The following is a 19,894-nucleotide window of genomic DNA, read 5'->3' as shown; positions in this document are numbered from 1 at the left end:
CTCAAACAACAAGAGCCAAGAGCTCATATGGCACTTCTGATGAGGTTAGAACCTAAAATTAGACTCGGTACTAGAGTTATAAATATCATCTTCCTAGCAAGTTAATAAGCATGGAACTCGCCTTAGCACTAGAAATCCCTCCAAATCCCCCAAAGAGATTGGATCTGGTCCGCTCGTGTCAATCACGTATCTTTAATTTGCGTTCATTCTTGAACTCATCAAAGCATTAGAAATCCCACCAACTCCCCCAAAGAGAGCGAATCCGGTCTGATTACGTCAATCACTTATCTAGAACTTATGCTTATTTTTCCCATCAAGCTTCATCCCGATCGCTCGACTCTAGAGTTCTCCAAGATTTCCGATTTCAAAGATTTCCGTTTCCTCCTCCACCCTCCTATGTCCCCGGAACTGATCCAAGCTGAAAATGGAGCATCTGAGACATGAAATCTTTCTGTATATCAAGATCCATTGAGATCCGATGACCCATTCGTAGGATAAACATATCTCCATTCTCACGATTTCCCCTCCCTCCGGCCCGCTTCCAGATGGTCAATCGGAAAACGACTGTTATAAATTCAATTTGTGCAGTTCCCTGACACACCTAACAATTTGCAGCGTCTTAGCACATCCAGAAGCACCGAACTCGCCGAAGCACTGGAAATCCCCCCAACTCCTTCCGATCTCTCCACTCGAAGCGTTTTCCAAGATTCCTGGTTTCCACCTTTAACTCCCCCCAAATTCACCGGATCCGGTCCGATTTAAAATAACAGCTCTGAGACACGGGGTCCTTCTAAATATCAAATTTCGATAAGATCCAATCACCGGTTCGTAAGTTAAGAATACCTCATTTTTTGCGATTTTTCCAAATTAACCTTCTCTCCACCCCCACCCCCCCAGATGGTTGAATTGGGGAAGTGATTATACCTTATTTAATCTGGTCTGGTCGCTGATACGCCTGTCAGCTTTCAGAGATCGCTATATCGATCACGTTTCTAGTTTCAGATCTTCTTCATGTAAAAAATGGAGTCGTCCAAGAATCGAACCCAGGACCTCCCTCAACCAAAGCGAGAATCATATGACTAGACCAACGAGACAAACATAAAACAACAGTCATTTGCTTTATCTTACATAAAATTTCTTCTCAACTATTTTGTTCGCTCACCCCCCAGATGGTTGAATCGGGGAAGTGATGGCGAATTTTATCTGGTCTGGTTCCTGATATGCCTGCCAACTTTCATCGTCCCAGCTTATCTGGAAGTGCTTGAACTAGCAAAACCGGGACCTAGAGACTGAAAGACAGACAGACAGACCTACCGACGGACAGAAGTTACGATCGCTATATGACACTTGGTAAATACCAAGTGCCATAAAAACTGAAAAACTCGAAACTCATCACCTTACATATCTACCTACATAGCTCTAGCTACCGAGGTTTATCTACCTAATTCTACTTAACTACGTTTAGCTACATAGGAGAGAGGTTAATTCAATAGCAAACTGTTCATTACCTCTTAGGGAGGAGACATAGATAAATATTAATAGGATGCACCATAAGAGAATTAAAAAAATGATTACAGAAATTCACAGGGAAATATTCTTAAATGATATACAAACTAGTATACCTACCTAAGTCTACCTACCTAGCTTTAACTATCTAGGTAGGTCCACTTAGGTCTTCCTAGCTATCTATATCCACCTACCTAGCTCTGTCTTTGCTCTAGCTCTATATGGGCAGATAAATTAAAGTTGTGAAACAAATCTTATAGTATGTCTTGTATGTATAAGCTTTTTGGCAGTATGAACTCTCTTATGGGTGATAGGTTAGAAACGCAAGAAAATAGTTTCCTGCATATTTTGCAAATTTATGGTTTAATGATTGTTTCAGTCACAAAAGGCTCTTTTCCGGAAAGTTGGATTTAGTAAGCAGTGGAATAGATTTTTTCAGATTATTTGATAATTCAAAATCGTGTTCTTGCAGAGGAATTCCATTTTACCAACTAGTGGCGGTTATTGACTGGGTCACTACTGGCTCGCTTTGATTTACAGTATCATCTGTTCCTGATAAATCTGTTTGGTTCTGATAATTATTTTTTTATTGGGCAGAGCTTCTTCTGCTTGACTGAAAATGTAATCATCCAATTGATTAAGCAAATTGGCTAGCACGAAACCTTTATTTCTTATAGCTTTGCTGGACATTTTCAAGAAAGCTTATCCCTTTTGTCCAAAACTTATATGTTGAATGTAGAATTGTAAAACTGAAACTGAAAAATATCGATATTTTCCGATCTTTATCTCTTGTGGGATGGAATGAAAGCAACAGATTGGCTAAAAGGGAGGCTACGTTCCTTGTAGCTTTCTTCTTCTACTATCGAGTTTCCTGCATTAAACTTCAGGGTAAGGACACTAAAATTGACAAGAAAAACTGAATTGAAGGGTGTGCAGGGATTTCACCGTTGTCGCTAAGATAAGCTGTAGATTAGTAGTATCAGTTGATAAGTATCAATCAACTCGTGAAATTTAAGTCAGGAGTGAAAAATTGAATAAATGAGGATTAAAACCAATAAATAGGAAGGTTTTTAGATATTTTCGGGAGAAAGAGAAAGATATAAGCCAAGAGAAAGTCAAGAGTTTGAAAATTAAAGTTAAAATTAATTAAAAAGGAAGAATTGGTGAAATTAAAAAGTAGAGGAGTGAATATAAATTCAAAAGATGTGAAAAATTCAAAATTGACAGTAAAAATTGGATAATTAGTACCTTTTTGGGTAAAAAGTGCAAATTCTAAGGTTTTCTTTCGCGCATGCTGGTTAATGACATTGATGACATTTAAACGGTAAATTTTACCATAAATCAGGATATTTTTTTTTACATAAAAAAGGTTTTGCTATTGAAATTCGAAAAAGAAGATGCTTCAATCGTTAAAAAGGAAAACAATAAAATAGAAAGCCTTTGTATTCAAAACCTTAGATTTTAGTAAACTAGAATTGCTTTACATTAAAATGGTTTTCCGCTATTAAAACATGAAAAATGAAAATTAAAAAAAAAAAAAAAATGAACTAGAAAGATTATGGCTAAAGAAACTTGAATTTAGTAATTTTGGGGTAGTAATGAGCCCTCTGCAAAATTCTTCCAGGGAAGGTTTATCTTCTAGCATCTATGATTTCGTTAATTAATAGTCAGTGAGTGTTAATGTCCCTCTCCACATTGGCATAATTAAATGCTATCCCGCGCCCTCTTCAACTCCTATTTAACTTCTTTTACTAGCTTCTGACATCTTTTACTGCCGAAGAATTGGCCCAGTATTTCTCCGAAGTTCTTGGTCTCCTCTAAATTTCTTTTGTCCCATGCCAGTTCTGTTACTGAATTTCACATTCCTTTACTGTCTTATTGCTCCGTCTAGTCTTTTTCCGGCTTTTTGCTATCTACCAACTTCTCTTAAACTATTCTAAATTTCATTGTCCTTTTCTGATCTTCTTGCTCTGTCCCACTCTCCATAGTCCTACTCATACTTTATTTACTGGCTCTTAACTTTATTTACTGAATAAAGACTTCATCTTTTCAGATTTATTCGCATCTTCTACCCTATTTTGACTCACACAAGCTTTTTTGCTGTCTTTCACCTTCCTTTACTGTCTTATTAGTATGGTCCTTTTCTGAAATTTTCGGTATCTTTTAACTTCTCTAAAACTATTTTGACTTAGAAAGCTCTTTTCCGACGGTCCTTCTCTGTTCCGTTCTCCTTTGTCCCCACTTTTACTTTGGGATAATCAAATATTTCTGGCTAGAAAGAAGTGGAATCCTAAGGTTGACTTTAAAATAAATTAAACTAAAAAAAATTTCATAATTTATCCATTAAAATTACGTTAACACAAATCTTAGTCAAAGACAAAAGAAAAAGCCATAGAATAAAATGAGGGAGGGGTGTGTGTGCTCAATTATGTTAAAACCTCTTATACCCCGTCAAATCTTGTTTTCTTGGGTAGAACCTCTTCCATTTGCTTACACGGTTTGTCATTGGCGATAGGAGGGGACTTGTATTCACTTTAGCTCCAAAAAGCCTGAGAAAATTAGGGACGGATTCGGTCTCGCGCTTTTCGAAAGTTTTATCATTTAAATGACAATTAGGTGGTAAAAAATTCTCTATAAAAATTGAAATAGGGGTTTTATGCTTTGGGAAGCTTTTTTATTACTAATAAAATTTGATATAATTAACTTTGTTTCAAGAAGATTAATGAAAAATGTTATTCTTATCACTAAGAGGAACACCATTTTTTATGATTTGTTCTAACGAGTCTAATTATCTGACGAAAACGGATAGGAAAATGCGTCCAGCTGCACCTCTTCCTTTCTACCGGTATGGGTTTGCAACTGTCTTTCAATGGCTGGTTTTACTGATTTCCTCTGTGTAAGTCTTGATAGTTTCTACAAAACTAATATCTGGGAAGAATTAGAAAAAAAATTGAACATTGGCTTAGACTTGGCTTAAATTTCTGGAACCGTCTTACAAAAATTTTAAATCTATGAAAAGAAGACCACAGTTAAAAGAAAAGTGATTACTAAGAGATTCACTACACATTACATAAATACCATCAGTAAATATGTCTTTAAGAATCTTGCAAGTCCAAAAAGCAAGAAAAAATGGAAATAGGAGCTTGAAAACAGTATCCAGCTTTCTAATTCAGCCTACATTTCCAACCTTGAAAGTTTTATTAAACGGCCGGTCAGTCCAATTTCCTGGACAATTAGAACAACATTCAGATCCATTTTGACTGAAAACGTCAAAACTTCCAACCAGATTAGCTTTCCCCTCAGATTTTCTTTAGATCCTGAGGATGGAGGGGAGGGGGCTGAAACATAGAAACGTGTTGGAATAGTTCTGTATTATATTCACTCAACGAAAAGTCCCACTTCTTAAAAAATTAAAGGGCGAAAATTTACTTACAATGAACAGTCAAAACAACCCTTCTGCTTACGGATGGGGGATACCCATTGCTCGCAATACAAAAATATGATCCCATGTCTGTTCTTGTCACTTTGTGCATCTGAAGAACTTCTCCGTCAAATATGAGGGCTAAAAATAACAAGATTAACCGAATCAATAACTGTCAGTGAGAATTATATTTCATGGATTTTGAACTTTTTTTTGTTACACTTTGACAAAATACTGAGGATAGAAACATGTAAATTCGCCTAGATTTTCGAATCAGGAATAGATAATTTGTGTTTCAAAAATGTCAACAGCCTATAATCAAACGTTTATTTTTAAATCCAAATACCCAAAATTTGCAACAAAATACACATAGATAATTATATTTATTGGAACAAGAGATGACGTAATTCTCAAATTCTCTGTCCTAGGTATGTCATAAGAAATGGTACAAGCATAAAGGAAGGCAAGGGGGATTTGAAGATTTCTTGCAGGCTCGAGTGATTAAATTCAGCGTTCTGAAATGGCTATAATAATAGATAGGTGTCTGAAAATAAGATATTTGAAAATATTTAAGGTAGGATAAGATTTTTTCTAATAAATCACGCATACAATAATATACTATCCTGATCCCACCCCTTCCCAAATACTGCTTCGCCTACAAGGAACAACTCATTTTAAAGGAACAACTGAATTCTCAGACTAAGGGACAAAAAAGGGCAATTTTGGCAATTTTGAAGCTGGTGGTCGATAAGAAAGGCCTTAGCATAATATTAAATAACATATTTTTGATTTTTTCACACCTCCAAATGTTATTTAAAAGTGTGTACTTCATCGATGGGAGTGCTAGTATAGGCCAAATCCTAGAGAAGCAATGAAAAAAAAAATCTTGTACAACAATAAGAGCCTTAAATAAGTTAATTCAAATTCAAATTACGAAATAATCATTTTGCCATTCGGTTTATTTTTTACTCGCCAATGAGCCTGTCCGATGAAAGGCATAAAAAAGAAAATAACTATTGCGTCTGCTCTTTTAAGTGGGCCGGAGAAAAAAGAAATATTTGTCCTTTTCCTGAAAACACCAAATTGTAAGTATTTTTATCCCCATCTCAGAAAAAATTATCCTGGTGATTCCAACTCCATCCCCCAGGCACAATGTCTGACTCTGACTGCAAATATTCAGGCAAAATTATTGTTTTAGTTACCCACTGTATAACATCAAATGATTGCTATCAGACTAGTGATTGGCCTGGTGTTGCGGACATTTACTAATCCTCTTAAGTAAGATATACGGTGAATTCTGGTCCTTCGCCTGTTTTAAATATCTTTTATTCCTTTTTTTCAAATAGTTTATTCCCTATCTTATATTCTTACCATATACTAAGGATTTGAACCTTCACTTTTTTGGGGTTTAAAGCCCGAAGTGAGTTTATAATTGATACTAGTTTTTAAGAATTTTCAATGTATTTGCAGGTCTACTTACTAACTTATGTACAAACGTAAGTTTTTTCGTTTAATTTTTGCAATTTTCGTGTACACCTCATGTTTTTCCTAATCATTTGATAACTCCATAGAAATGTGTTTTGATTTTGCTCTGTTTTTGCTTGCAAAGGGTTCCGGCTGTAGTCTTGAAAAATCGGGTTTTTTTTTTATTGAATATCCGTCATAATGAAATGCTGTCCTGTTTCAAGAATTTCTTGGGTAAATTTATTGATTTATTCTACTTTTATTTCAATATAATTTGTTTTAATAGTCCCCTAGTTGTTGTTAGTGTCCCTGTTCTTCTTATTTTATGGTTTCCGGGTGATTTCCCCGTGAAAATCCTACCAAAAAATCCCCCTTCGCAAAAATCCATCGCTGAAAACTCCCCTGGAAAGAATTCCCCTCACATGCAAAATTGACGAGGAGAAGATAAAATATGAAAAATAAAAAGAATGAAGAAAAGAAGGAGTTTTGGAATATTCAACCTCAATTCAAAATATAGGCATAATCTGTGGTATAGAATATCCTATACTATATCTTTAAATCTTTTTAATTTTTTTTCTTGCTTTTGGGAGTTGATTTAAAATAAAGGCTAAAATATGAAATTAGATGCAACTAGAGTAGAGTTGCCCTATGATGAAAGTGCACAGAGATAACAGATTGGGACAAAACATCTCGTGGACTTGGTCCAGTACCGACATCTAGTGTATATGATACCAGTTCCCCCCGTTGCGATCAAGAATCTGAAACCAAATTTGGGAAGGGTAATTTCAGACTCTCTCATCCTTAGAAATATTCTTACACTTCCTAATCTACACCTATATCACCTAAGATCATTTTATTTCCATACTAAATAAAGTTAAGCAATATACAGCGACAGGAACACTAAAATAAGGGATTTTTCCTTTTCTGGGGAAATTTGTCGCCGGATAAAAATTAGTTGCAAGGTCTCTGCTCTCTAGTCCAATAAACAACATAAATAATTTGCAGATGTTCTAGCTTGGGGAACCTCTTTTAGACGATAATATTGCCACATAAATTACACAGAGGCTAAAATAAGAAAGAGGAATATTTGTTTTTGCTGGACTTGTAAATGGTAGAAAAAGGAATAATCGTTTTACTTTTTCTGCTTAAAGAGGCTGATGTGTTAAAGCATCATAGCGAGGGGTTTTGGAAGTATTCAGACGTTCTTCCAAAAATCTAAATTTTGTAAAGTTATCTGAAATTTTAATGACAAATATAACTGTTTAGAATTTGTAGAATGAATTACTTATTATAACTGAAAGTTGACGTATTTTCAATCAAACTGTCGACGATAGCGAATTGTAAGTAAATGCAGACAAGACAGGCAGTGCCTAACTTTTGAAAATAAAAATATATATTGTAAGAACTAAAATTGCCAAAAAGGAAAAAGACCACTCAGCTAAAAAATTTTAAAAGCCTTAATGGAATCTTAATGCAATCTGCCTGATGCAATGAAAAGCTATTGTCACAGGCATAATGTGATGCTGCTTATGGTTTTTATGCATATCATTGCATATTTTCCAGTGTGTATGTGTGGTAGGGGGTTGAACGAGATCCAAAAAATTTCTTTATGCAGGAAATAATTACATTCTCCGAATATTGCAAATGGTTGCCCTTTTCATAGGTTAAATAAAAAAAATCCATGAATAGAAGCTTTTCAAAGAAATGTTAAGTGCCATATTAAACGTTAGACCAGCAGAAATAATTTTCTATTACAGTCCAAACTCAAAAACAACCGGAAATTGTTCACGAAGAATACATGAAACCCAAAGCAAACAGAAAAAAATATCTTAGCAAACTTAAAGATAACAGCCACTGATATTGATAAATCTTAGAGGAGTAGTGATTAAATTGAATATCTAAATAAGACTTAAAATGAACAAAAATAACTACAAACAGCAATTTGGCTACTTCCCCCTCCAAAACCATGGTGCATATGGCTTTTATGCAAATCGCTGTACATCCATTGTGTGTGTGCGGGGGAGGGGGTGTTGAATGAGCTCCCAAAGATTTGTTAGCCAGAAAATATTTCCATTTTCTTAATATTGCAAAGGGTTGTCCTTATTGTATATTAATTTTAAAAAGTTCTAATAAAAAGTTTTCCAAAGGAAAGTAAAGAGCCATATTAAATTTAAGAACAGCAGAAACAAATTCGTATAATAATTCAAACTCGAAACGATAAAAAATTAATATTAAAGAATAAATGACACCCACATAAACAGAAATTAAAAACAAACCAAAATTACCAACACAAGAGTTTGGCTATTGCCCCCTTCCCTCTCTCCTAAAACCGAAAAAGTCCAAAACCTATTTAGTCATTTGCGTTTTGTTGAAAACAATATGTATCTTGAACGCTGTGCTTTTGCTTTTAAGAGCATCGATGACCCATAAAAACATAAATCCCAACAAGAAACAAGATGAATGGAAAGAACTAAGGAAAATAAACGGAATGCTTAATATATAATAATATTAATTCCAGGAAACTCAGAGATTCAATGTTTTATTTTGCTTTTATATTTGCTTTTCAAGGTTGTAAATATATAAAAAAAATATTTGCAATGCAATTTGTTTTCAGTAAAGTGCAAACGACGCAACGAGCTTCAGATTTTTACGCTTAGGGGACGGAAAAGGGGCAGTAGACAAATTCCTGTTTGTAATAAAATTTTTCAAGTTTGGCTGGAATATTCAATTTAATTTTTACTCGTTTAAAATCAATCTATATTAGTTTCTGTTATCCTAATGTTTGCAATGATTAGTTTATTAAATTTCTGTTCATTTTGGATTTCATTCATTCTTTAGTGACAATTTCTAGTCGTTCTACGTAATTTATTTCTGCTAGTCTTAAGTTTCATATAGACGTTTAGTTTTCTTCGAAAAACTTCTTTTTCAGAATTTTTAAATGATTGTTATTGGTTAATATAACGAAAATTTCTCCAGTTTTGTGCTTCCCGACTTAAATTAAAATATCCCATAAAAATATAAAAATATGACTTGAAAAAATATGACTTAAAAATATAAAATATTAGTGTCTTTTATTTCAACATCTCTTTTATTTCAAGTGCCGTTCGTCGTTCCTTATATATTGCAGATAGGCCTTTCTGATAACCAGGATACACACAGTATCTTGTGATTGAGCTCGATATCCCCCTCAATATTTCCTAAGATTTTCAAATAAAAATCCTTACCTGTTCCTGAAATATTACACACACCATTTTAACAAGCTTGGTATACATAGCAACTTTGATTTAATTCAACATCCCCTGAAAGTTTCAACTAAACACAATTAGCCAATCAATCTTCAGATATAGCATTTGCGCACTTTTGACAAACGGGATGCACATAGTTGTATCCTGAAAAGTTCAACATCCCCCTCAACTCTGAAAGTTTCAACTTAATTTGACAACCAGAATGCATATGGTGTCTTTTGATTTAGCTCAAAATCCCATTTGACATTTCTTGAAATTTTCAACTCAATGGTCTTAGCCATTCTCAAGATATTGTAGCTATACCCATTAACAACCGGGATACACATAGTGTCTTCAAGTTTAACATCCCCCTTCAAACTATCTCAATGTTTAATTTGATACCATTTCCAAGCCGTTCTTGAAATATTGAACATATGCCATTCTGTTAACCTGGATACATAGAGTTTCTTTTGAATATGTTAAACATCCCCCTTAGCATTCCATGAAAGTTTCAACTTAACACCCATAACCGTTCCTGAAACCAAATGGAGAAACTTAAATTTTTTGTAACTGTCGAGGGTGTCTTCAGTATTCTCTAGGTGTGTCTTATCTTCCCTAGATTAGATATGATCATGAATTAAATAAAAAATAAGCTTATTCAACTGAAAGCAAGGATTGACATTAAAACTTAAAACAACTAGAAATTATTCCAGACATGGCGGAACTGCCACCCCCCCCCCCTTCCAAAAATAATGACCATAGCAGTATGTCTCGATTCAAATTAAAAATGGGTAAAAAAAAGTGAAGTTGAAACTTAAAACAAACAGAAATTATTGCTTCACGGCCTATCTAACACATATCAACAAAACTAGTGCAAATAAACCAACTTATTATGTTTGTAAGATTATAGAAAACTAGTGCTTTACAAAAAACACACAAGCCAAGTATAAAAACAAGAATATTGATTTAGGAGTCAAATGTGATTACAGTGCATGATAAAGACAAACTAATCTAATTAGCTTTCATAGTCTTGAACCAGCTGTGATATCAGTAACTTTCAGTATACAATTAAAATTGTCTTAAAACCTGAGCATAAGAGTAAATATCTTTTTAATAGCCGCTAAGTCATTGAACAGCATATAAAAATATTGAATTGATTTATCAAGTAGCCTTTTGATCGCACCAGCTATTAAATAAAAAAACATTTTTTTAACTGTAAGTAAAGAGCGACATTAAAACTTGAAATGAACAGAAATTAGTCCGTATATGAAAGGGGTTGTCCCCTCCTCAACGCTTCACTCTTCACGCTAAAGTTTGACTCTTTCTCACAACTTTTTAAAACAATACAAGACTTTAGCGTAAAGACCGAGGTGTTGAAGAGGGGACAACCCCTTTCATAAACGGAATAATTTCTGTTCGGTTTAAGTTTTAATGTCGCTCCTTACCTGCAGCTAAAAAAAAAAATTTTTAATTTAATTTCTGAACGCTTTTGAATTAATGCATGTTTTAATTTCGGCTCATGGCAAACGAATAATTAAAACGAAATTTGCACATTTCTTTTTTGTTTTTGCTAAATGGTTTTCTCATATTTTTGACTCTAGTTCGGCATTGTGACCCTCCAACTTTTTTGATCGGACGAATTGATATAAAAAAAGAGGTGGGGGAGGAAGTCTAGCTGCCCTGCAATTTTCGATTACTTAAAAAGGCAACTAGAACTTTTTATTGTTTACTAATGTTTTTATTAGTAATAAGTATACGTAACTTACGTAACCAACTTCTATATTTGTATATTTTTATTACATATATGAGGGGGTTCTCCCCTCGTCAATACCTCGCTATTTACACTAAAGCTTGAATTTTGTCCCAAGTCTTTAAGAATGACCCCTGAATCACAAAGGCCGTAGAATCAATAGTTGAAACTACTAAAAATACTTTAGCGTAAAGAGCAAGGCATTGAGGAGGAGATGAACCTCCTTATATACGTAATAATTTCTTTTCGTTTGAATTTTTAATACTGCTCCTTACTTTCAGTTGGAAAAACTTTTATTTATTTATTTTCTCATTGTTTTTTTTTTAAATAAAGCTAGAAAATCCTGCACCCCCATCATGGAAATTCTCTTCCTCATTATAAACCGTCCCTGGAAAGATCTTCCAACATAACACCCGAACCCCCCTCCCCCGCAAACACGGAAAAATTCCCCTGAAAGCGTCTGTACACTTCCCATTGACCATTGCTATATGTAAACAATAATCAAAGCTTGTAACTTGCAGCCCCTCCCTCGGGAACTGTGCGGTATTAAGTCGTCTCCAAAGCCATAGTTATTAAATTTTTTGACTATTCTGAACAAAATGGATATCTCAAAATTTTTATCCGGTGACTTTGGGAAGAAATGAGCGCGGAAGGGGGTCTAGGTGCCCTCCAATTTTTCAGATCACTTAAAAGGGCACTAGAACTTTAAATTTTCGTTAGAATGAGCTCTCTTGCGACATTCTAGCAACACTGGGTCACTACAATCACCCCTGGAAAAAAAAACAAAAAATAAAAAATAAAGACGTATCCGTGATCTGTCTTCTAGCAAAAAATACAAAATTCCACATTTTTGTAGATATGAGTTTGAAACTTCTACAGTAGGGTTTTCTGATACACTGAATCTGATGGTGTGATTGTCATTAAGATTCAATGAATTTTAGGTGGCGTTTCCGCCTATTTTCTAAAATAAGGCAAATTTTCTCAGGCTCGTAACTTTTGATGGGTAAGACTAAACTTGATGAAACTTATATATTTACAATCAGCATTAAAAAAATTGATTTAACTAATGGTATCTAAATTCCGTTTTTTAGAGTTTTAGTTAATTAGAGTTTAGTTTAGAGTTTAGTAAGGAGCCGGGTCGCTCCTTACTAAAGTTTGTTACCGCGAACTGTTTGATAATACCAATAGTGAGCAACATACAATTTTAAATTGTAGGAAATACGCTTCAGTATTGCTCAAATTGAAGATCAAATCAGCCATAAGTAGAATTCTGGAAGTCCAGTTATTTCTCCCTATACAACAGAGAATTTTAAGTTGTGATACAAATTCTAAAGAAAGTCTATAGTCCTAATAATATCAAGATGGCTTTACTTCGAACTTGTCTACTAACTAATCATGATATGTCCCTTTCTGAACCAAAACAAGAGACAATTATCTACTATCTACTATATCTACTGATAGTCCTTTTCTGAACCAAAACAAAGACAATTATTGGACTGATCTATTATGCAGAAGTTATACCAAATTAATCCGAACAAAATTAATCAACAATCCTAAAATGAATTATTTTTATACCGTGAAAAACGTCCTTAATCTGTTTGCTTTTACTGTACAAAAACTCCTATACTATTATGTGTTTTAAGTAAAGCTCTGGTTTTCTATATTCTTACAAACAGAGAATAACATAACTAGTTGGTTTCATTGTACTAGTTTTGTTGATATATGCAAGATAGACAATGAAGCAATAAATTTTGTTCGTTTTTAGTTCTAACTTCGCTTTTTGTTTCTCTTGGAAAACCTTGTTGTTTTTTTTTTTTTAATTAATAATATTCAGGACAGAAGAGGCTTCTAGTTGAGCCTCCCGTCAAACTTCAAGGTTGTTACGGTTCTTATGGATTCATGCATATTCCATAGAGTATGTGTGTTTTTACTTTCCTTATTTTGACGTTCTGGTCAGAATATACAACCAACCCCCCCCCCCCTATGGCCGAAAATAGAAAACGCACATGAAATTAGGAAGCCACCTAGATTCCTTAACAAATCTCGGCTGCGTCGTCCTTCCTAGATACTACTACCTTAAGAACAAATAATTTACTACAAGGGTGCCAATTCTCAAAAATAAGGAGAGGGAGGATTTTTTTCAATTTGTTTCATTGAAAATAAAAAATAAGGTATTTTTCAAAATTTAGGGTGCGTGATATAATCTAGAGGGTGATTAGCCCACCCCACACAGGTACCCCTGGCTTAGTAGACCTGTAAAGACATTTTAGAACAAAAGTATCGTTGAAACTTCAATAATGGTCGAATAGAACGCATAATAAATTCAGCGGCTAGTAATTTTCTGTTAAAGATGGAAAGACATTCTAAGACTAAAGTGATGAACTGCGTCTGCAAAATTTGCCACAATCTTTTATCTTCAGCTGAGAAAGGGAACCACTATTGTTCCATCGAAGAATAGGGGAATATTATGAGTATGAGAAAACAGACAAAAGTTGACAAACTGGAAAAAGAACAATTTGCCATTCAAAAAAAGTAATTTCATTTTTGTTTCCTTGAAAATCTATTGACTAAAAGATAAAAGTGGTTTAGATGGAGGGAAGAAAAGGAAATGGAACTTCCAAAAAATAAACACCGGGGTCCCTAAACGCTAGTTTTATACTATATGCCCCTCTTTTATTCTTTTTTTTGCTCCCAAACATCCGGATTTTTGTTTTTAGTTTTTTTATGCATTTATTTCTTCCCTAATCGCTTCGGTCCTGTTCGTTACGCTACTAGTTAACATCAATTTCGCTTTCGACAAAGCAAATACTATAAAGAGATTTAGTTTTCATCAAAATAAATAGTTTGGGAAAATGCAATGCATCTGAATGTCTGCCAAAGGTAAAAAAAAAACTATCGTCAATATTAATTCCTTAAGTCAACCCCTCAGCCTTCGGAAAACAGTAAGAATGTACATAAAACAAATTAACATTTTAAAATTATGCCGTCACAATGTCAGATTCCACTTCGTAGAATATAAATATAATTCTGACATTTATTCTCCTCACAAGTCCCAGCATAATAAAGTCAAAAATAAGACACGGATTGATAATCCAGTATAAAAGTTTATAAAGATCTAATTAAATTCTGAAAAATATACACATAAGCATTCTGGTTCTCTAGAAGAATCTTTCACCAATATACAATGTTCCACATTCCATGCATCTTCAATCTCTTCAGTTGACCGGTCCGAAAGTGTTTTGATTTTTGAAGTATCTCTTTGAATGTCATAAATTCATCGTAAATAAAAATAATAAATGTGATAAAAAAGTTTTTAAAAAGCTTCCTCTTAAAAGTGTTTAAAATGTAGAAAATACCTTTTTTGAGAATCTATGAACACAAGGGAAAACAAAAAGGGAGAAATGGACTGGGATTTATATAATACACATATCAAATGATTTCCAGTTAAGGAAATGATGGTTAGTTGAGGAAACAAGTTAAATAATTTTTTAGTGGTGTAAATTTTATATGGTGTCCTCTTAAATTTGTACAGGATGTAGTCGGAATTCAATCGGGAAGACAGAAATAAGAATAGGGGTCAGCTCATTTTTCGAGTGGAGGGGGGTTGTCATAGTTCAGTTTTTTCAGCAGCATCAGATGTCAGATCAACATGAAAATAAAGATAGCCACTAATATGTTTACGACGGAAGACCTTGTGACTACTATTTGATTAAATTAAAAAATAATTAGGGAATGCCATAGCTATGTTTTAGGATAAAGGAAATCAAACAGTTCGTGGTAACGAACTGTAGTAAGGAGCGACCCGGCTGAATATTTACTGAAGCTCTAAAAAACAGAATTTTGATACCAATAGTTACATCAAAAGAATTGTATTTTCATGCTGATTTTAAATATATAAGTTTCATCAAGTTTTGTCTTACTCATCAAAAGTTACGAGCTTGAGAAAATTTGTCTAATTTTAGAAAATAGGGGGAAACACCCCATAAAAGTCATAGAATCTTAACGAAAATCACATCATCAGATTCAGCGTACCAGGATACTGTATTGTAAAAGTTTCAAGCTCCAATCTACAAAAATGTGGAATTTTATATTTTTTGCCAAAAGACAGATCATGGATACGTGTTTTTTTGTTTTTTTTTGTTTTTTTTTTTCTTTCTTTCTTTTTTTCCAGGGGTGATCGTATCGACCCAGTGGTCCTAGATTGTCGCGCAATGGCTCATTTAAACGGAACTAAAAGCTTTAGTGCCTTTTTTAAGTGACCGAAAAATTAGAGGACACCTAGGCCTCCTACCACGCTCTTTTTTTCCCAAAGTCACCGGATTAAAATTTTGAGATAGCCATTTTGTCCAGCATAGTTGAAAAACCTAATATCTATGTCTTTGGGGGCAACTTAATCCCCCACAGTCCCTGGGGGAGGCGCTGTAAGTTACAAGCTTTGACCAGTGTTTGCGTATAGTAATTGTTATTGGGAAGTATACATACGTTTCAGGCAGACTTATTCACATTGGGGGAGGGGAGAGGGGACTAAGTAGGAGGATCTTTCCATGGAGGAATTTATCATGAAGGAAGAGAATTTCTGTGAAGGGGATGCAGGATTTTCTAGCATTATTTAATAAAAAAACAATGAGAAAAAAATAAAGAAAGTTTTTTTTCAATTCGAAGTAAGGAGAAGCATTAAAATTTAAAACCAACAGAAATTATTGCGTAGATAAGGGAGTTCGTCTCCTCCTAAATACTTCTCTCTTTACGCTAAAGTATTTTTAGTAATTTTAGTTATTTATTCTATGGCCTTCTTGAATCAGGGGTCATTCTTAATGAATTGGACAAACTAGCGTAAAGAGCGAGGTATTGACGAGGGGATGTACCCCCTCATATAAATAATAGAAATATAAAACTTCGTTACATAAGTTAATTCGTAAGTTAAGTATATTTATTACTATAAAACGTTCTTTAAAAAAAATAATAATAGTTCTAGTTGCCTTTTTAAGTAACTAAAAATCGGAGGGCAACTAGGCCTCCTTCCCCACCCCATTTTTTTAATCAAAATCGTCTGATCAAAACTATAAGAAAGCCATTTAGCAAAAAAAAAAAAAATTTGCAAATTTTCTATTTATTATTCATCTGCGGTGAGCCAAAATCAAAACATGCATTAATGTAAAAACGTTTAGAAATTAAAAGAAAACAAGTTTTTTCAACTGAAAATAAGGAGCGACATTGAAACTTAAAACAAACAGAAGTTACTCCAAAGGGGTTCTCCCCTCCTCAACACCTCACTCTTTACCCTAAAGTTTTTTATTACTTTAAAAAGTAGAGTTGTTAGAAAGAGTCAAACTTTAGCGTAAAGAGTGGGGCGTTTAGGAGGGGACAACGCTGTTCATATACCGAATAGTTTTGTTTGTTTTAAGCTTTAATGGTGCTCCTTACTTTCAGTTGAAAAAACTTGTTTTTTTTATATAATAGTATCCTTAAGACAAAGTGATTCAACCTAGAGAACAAAGGGCTTGATTATAATCGTCTAGATATTCCCGGTATAAAAAGTCCCGGGCAGCCAAGGTGAGTGTAACACAAAAATGGACACACATTAAAGAAGAGAAGAATTTCATAGATGTTTCCCAGAGTAATTGCTTGAAGAGAACTGAGTGACAAGAAAGCATACGTTCCTAGCTATGAACTGGATAGATCGAGTACATTGGGTACAGAAATATCCTTAAGAAGAAAGAAGACCAAACTAGATCTACGTTGCATGGGCAACGTAAGATGTCGCGGCAACCTTTGTTTGGCTTCGCCGAGTAAAGTGTTGCGAGAGGGACACTTTGGTTTTGTTTCCTCGCTTCGATTAAACGCTGAATATGCTAATCTGGAATGATCTTAAAATAAATACTTGGTACGCCAACTCGCAAAAGTTGCAAACCCTCATTGCAGCTAGCAAAAGTTGCAAACTCCTCATCGCTGATGATGATTGTAGTCTATCAGCCGATTATTACTTACAAGTCCCCTGCATGTCTTACCACTGGAACCAAAGTGGTCTTTCCGTCAAATACACTGGAAACAAATAATAGATACACAAACTAGCAAAAAATGCGAACCCCTTATTGCGGAAGATGATTATGAGCTAACAGCTGACGGTTGCTTAAAACTCTCCTATATATGTTACATTTGGTATCGGCCTATTTTTGGTTTCAGTGTGTACTTTACTACTGAAGTTATCAACTCCTTTAAACTTTCAAACTGCTATATCTCATGAAGGAATTTTTCTATCAAAAAATGGATGACATGTACTTCGATCAGCTCATCAAGAGCTATCGACTGACGTCTAAAAAAATCTATCTATCTTAGTTCAAAAATTGACTTTTTTGCCGTAGGCCAAGTTTCTAACGTCATCATTTAGAAAGGAGTAAAGATAAACTCTAATTTCTTTAACACTGAGAGAACTTTTAGTTTAAGAGGCACATCTGATACCATTTCTGTATCGGCCTATTTTTGGTTTCAGTGTGTACCTTACTACTGAAGTTGTCAACCCCTTTAGACTTTCGAGCTGGTATATCTCATGTAGGAATTTTTCTTCCAAAAAATTGGTGACATATACTTTGATCAGCTCATCAAGAGGTATCGACTGCCGTCAAAAAAAAATCTATCTGTCTTAGTTCAAAAGTTGCCTTTTTTCCGTAGGCCAATTTTTCTAACGTCATTAATTAGAAAAGAAAAAAGGATAAACTCTAATTTTTTGACAATGAGATAACTTTTAAAGTTCAAGAGGCATATCTGATACTATTTATCTACCGCAATCGTAAGGGCGAAAAACCGAATGATAAAGTCAGCTCAAATCACGAACAGAAAACCATCAAGCAAAAACCATCCTTTTTGGCCCCTAGCAAGAGTTCTAAGAAACTTTCCAAAATACAAAGTCATATTTATCAATCCAGCCTAAGGTCCTCACTTTCCATAAGAACTGCAGAGGTGAGACCCTTACCACTTTCTAGGAATAAGCTGAAATCGGGGTGCTAAGAAAAAAAAACGCGACAAAACCAAAGTTTTACTCTTGCAACACAATGAAGAATAAAATTATAAGAAAAAAATTATAATTCTAAGGGGTTCCGTGAAGTGATTGATGAGAAGCACGTGAAGTTATTATCAATGCCACAAGTTTGAAGCAACACCCGCAACGGCAAAAGCAAACATGACTTTAGTAGAAGCAGCACAACTATCTCTTCTTATAGATGTAACAAAATATTTAATCAGTCCTGATGTAAAGTGAAAGGGAATAACCTTTTACTTCGTAATCAGTCCATCGAGACTTAAGAAACTACTAAGGTAATTGCTTACAACTTACCTTTCTTTTTAATGCCATTCTCTCCTCTGACAATAATTTCCTTTCCGTCTTCCCTCCGCCACTGAACCTGAGGCTTAGGATATCCTTTAGCCTTACAGCTTAGTTTCGCAGTCCCACCTTCAGGTATAAGCACTTCTCCACCAACGTCAGCAAATATATCGGGAGGAACTACGACATTGAGACGTCCAGTCTGCAAAAACCGTAATTAATTGTGTCAAAATTAATGTTTCCTCCGAAATATATGTTTTTGAGACAAACATACAGATGCAACTTTCAGTGAAAGGATAAGATTCTTATACCTTTAGAATAATTGGTTTTAGATAGTATCCTGGCAATTCTCGTAGTGTACATTTATTTCGATCCGACACCATTTTTAGGGGGTTTCTGGCTATTTTTCGATATTTTCAAAATCCGTTTTTGAAATAGCATTTTAAAATTATTACTAGTCATTATAGTAACTACCATTTCAGATCAGATATAAATGGTAATTTTTTCTTACCAACCAGTTTTCTTTACAAGATTCTTTTTTTTTACGTATTGTGTACAGTTGTTCGTCCATAACTAGGTTGCAGTTACTGTTACAACCATCATATATTACTTAGAAGTTTATCTTAGACAACGATATAAACTTTTTTAAATAATAGGAATATTCTCGATATTCCCAAAATCTGTTTTTGAAATAGCATTTTATAATTAACACTAGTTACTATAATAATTACCATTTCTGGTCACCTGTAAATGGCAATTTTTTTTCTCACCAGTTTTCTTTACGCGTTTTTTGTTTGTTTGTTTTTTTTTGTTTTTTTAGCTACTGTGTGCAGTTGTTCGTCCTTTACTAGGTTGCAGTTACTGTTGTAACCATCATATATTACTTAGAAGTTTATCTTAGAGAATGATATAAACTATCTTAAGTAATAGGAATATTTTTCCAACTACCACATATCTTTGAGGTATGTTTCAATCGAAAAATAACACAATATATATATCAAAAATAACAAAATGTAATTTCATAGATAAATGAGACTGAATTTCAGCTATGGAATGGGGGGAAATTTTTAATCTAAAGTTGAAACACTAAAACCATGGGTTGCTGAAAATCTATATATATATATAAATAAGTTGTCTGTGTGTCGAGTGACGTCATGTTTTTGTGTCGACTGACGTCATATTTGTCGACTGACGAAATTACAGAACGGGAC

General features: G+C 34.1%; 2 protein-coding genes across 5 annotated transcripts in view; both read right to left on the bottom strand.

Annotated features, from left to right (window-relative positions):
- LOC136031263 (uncharacterized) overlaps nucleotides 1-19,894 on the bottom strand; it is a 437,122-nt gene that overhangs the window by 250,910 nt on the left and 166,318 nt on the right. The gene's annotated exons all lie outside the window — the stretch shown is intronic.
- The window catches only part of LOC136031264 (lachesin-like), a 113,857-nt gene that overhangs the window by 38,475 nt on the left and 55,488 nt on the right, over nucleotides 1-19,894 (bottom strand). For all 4 annotated transcript variants that reach the window (XM_065710695.1, XM_065710693.1, XM_065710692.1 and 1 more), the window contains 2 exons: nucleotides 18,696-18,885; nucleotides 4,940-5,068 (listed from right to left, as the gene is read on the bottom strand). In XM_065710695.1, coding sequence (XP_065566767.1) covers nucleotides 4,940-5,068; nucleotides 18,696-18,885 — 319 coding nt within the window. The remainder of the gene's footprint in view (nucleotides 1-4,939; nucleotides 5,069-18,695; nucleotides 18,886-19,894) is intronic.

Source organism: Artemia franciscana, chromosome 9 (genome assembly GCF_032884065.1).
Source record: "Artemia franciscana chromosome 9, ASM3288406v1, whole genome shotgun sequence".
Lineage (NCBI taxonomy): Eukaryota > Metazoa > Arthropoda > Branchiopoda > Anostraca > Artemiidae > Artemia > Artemia franciscana.
This window is presented reverse-complemented; position numbering and strand designations above follow the sequence as displayed.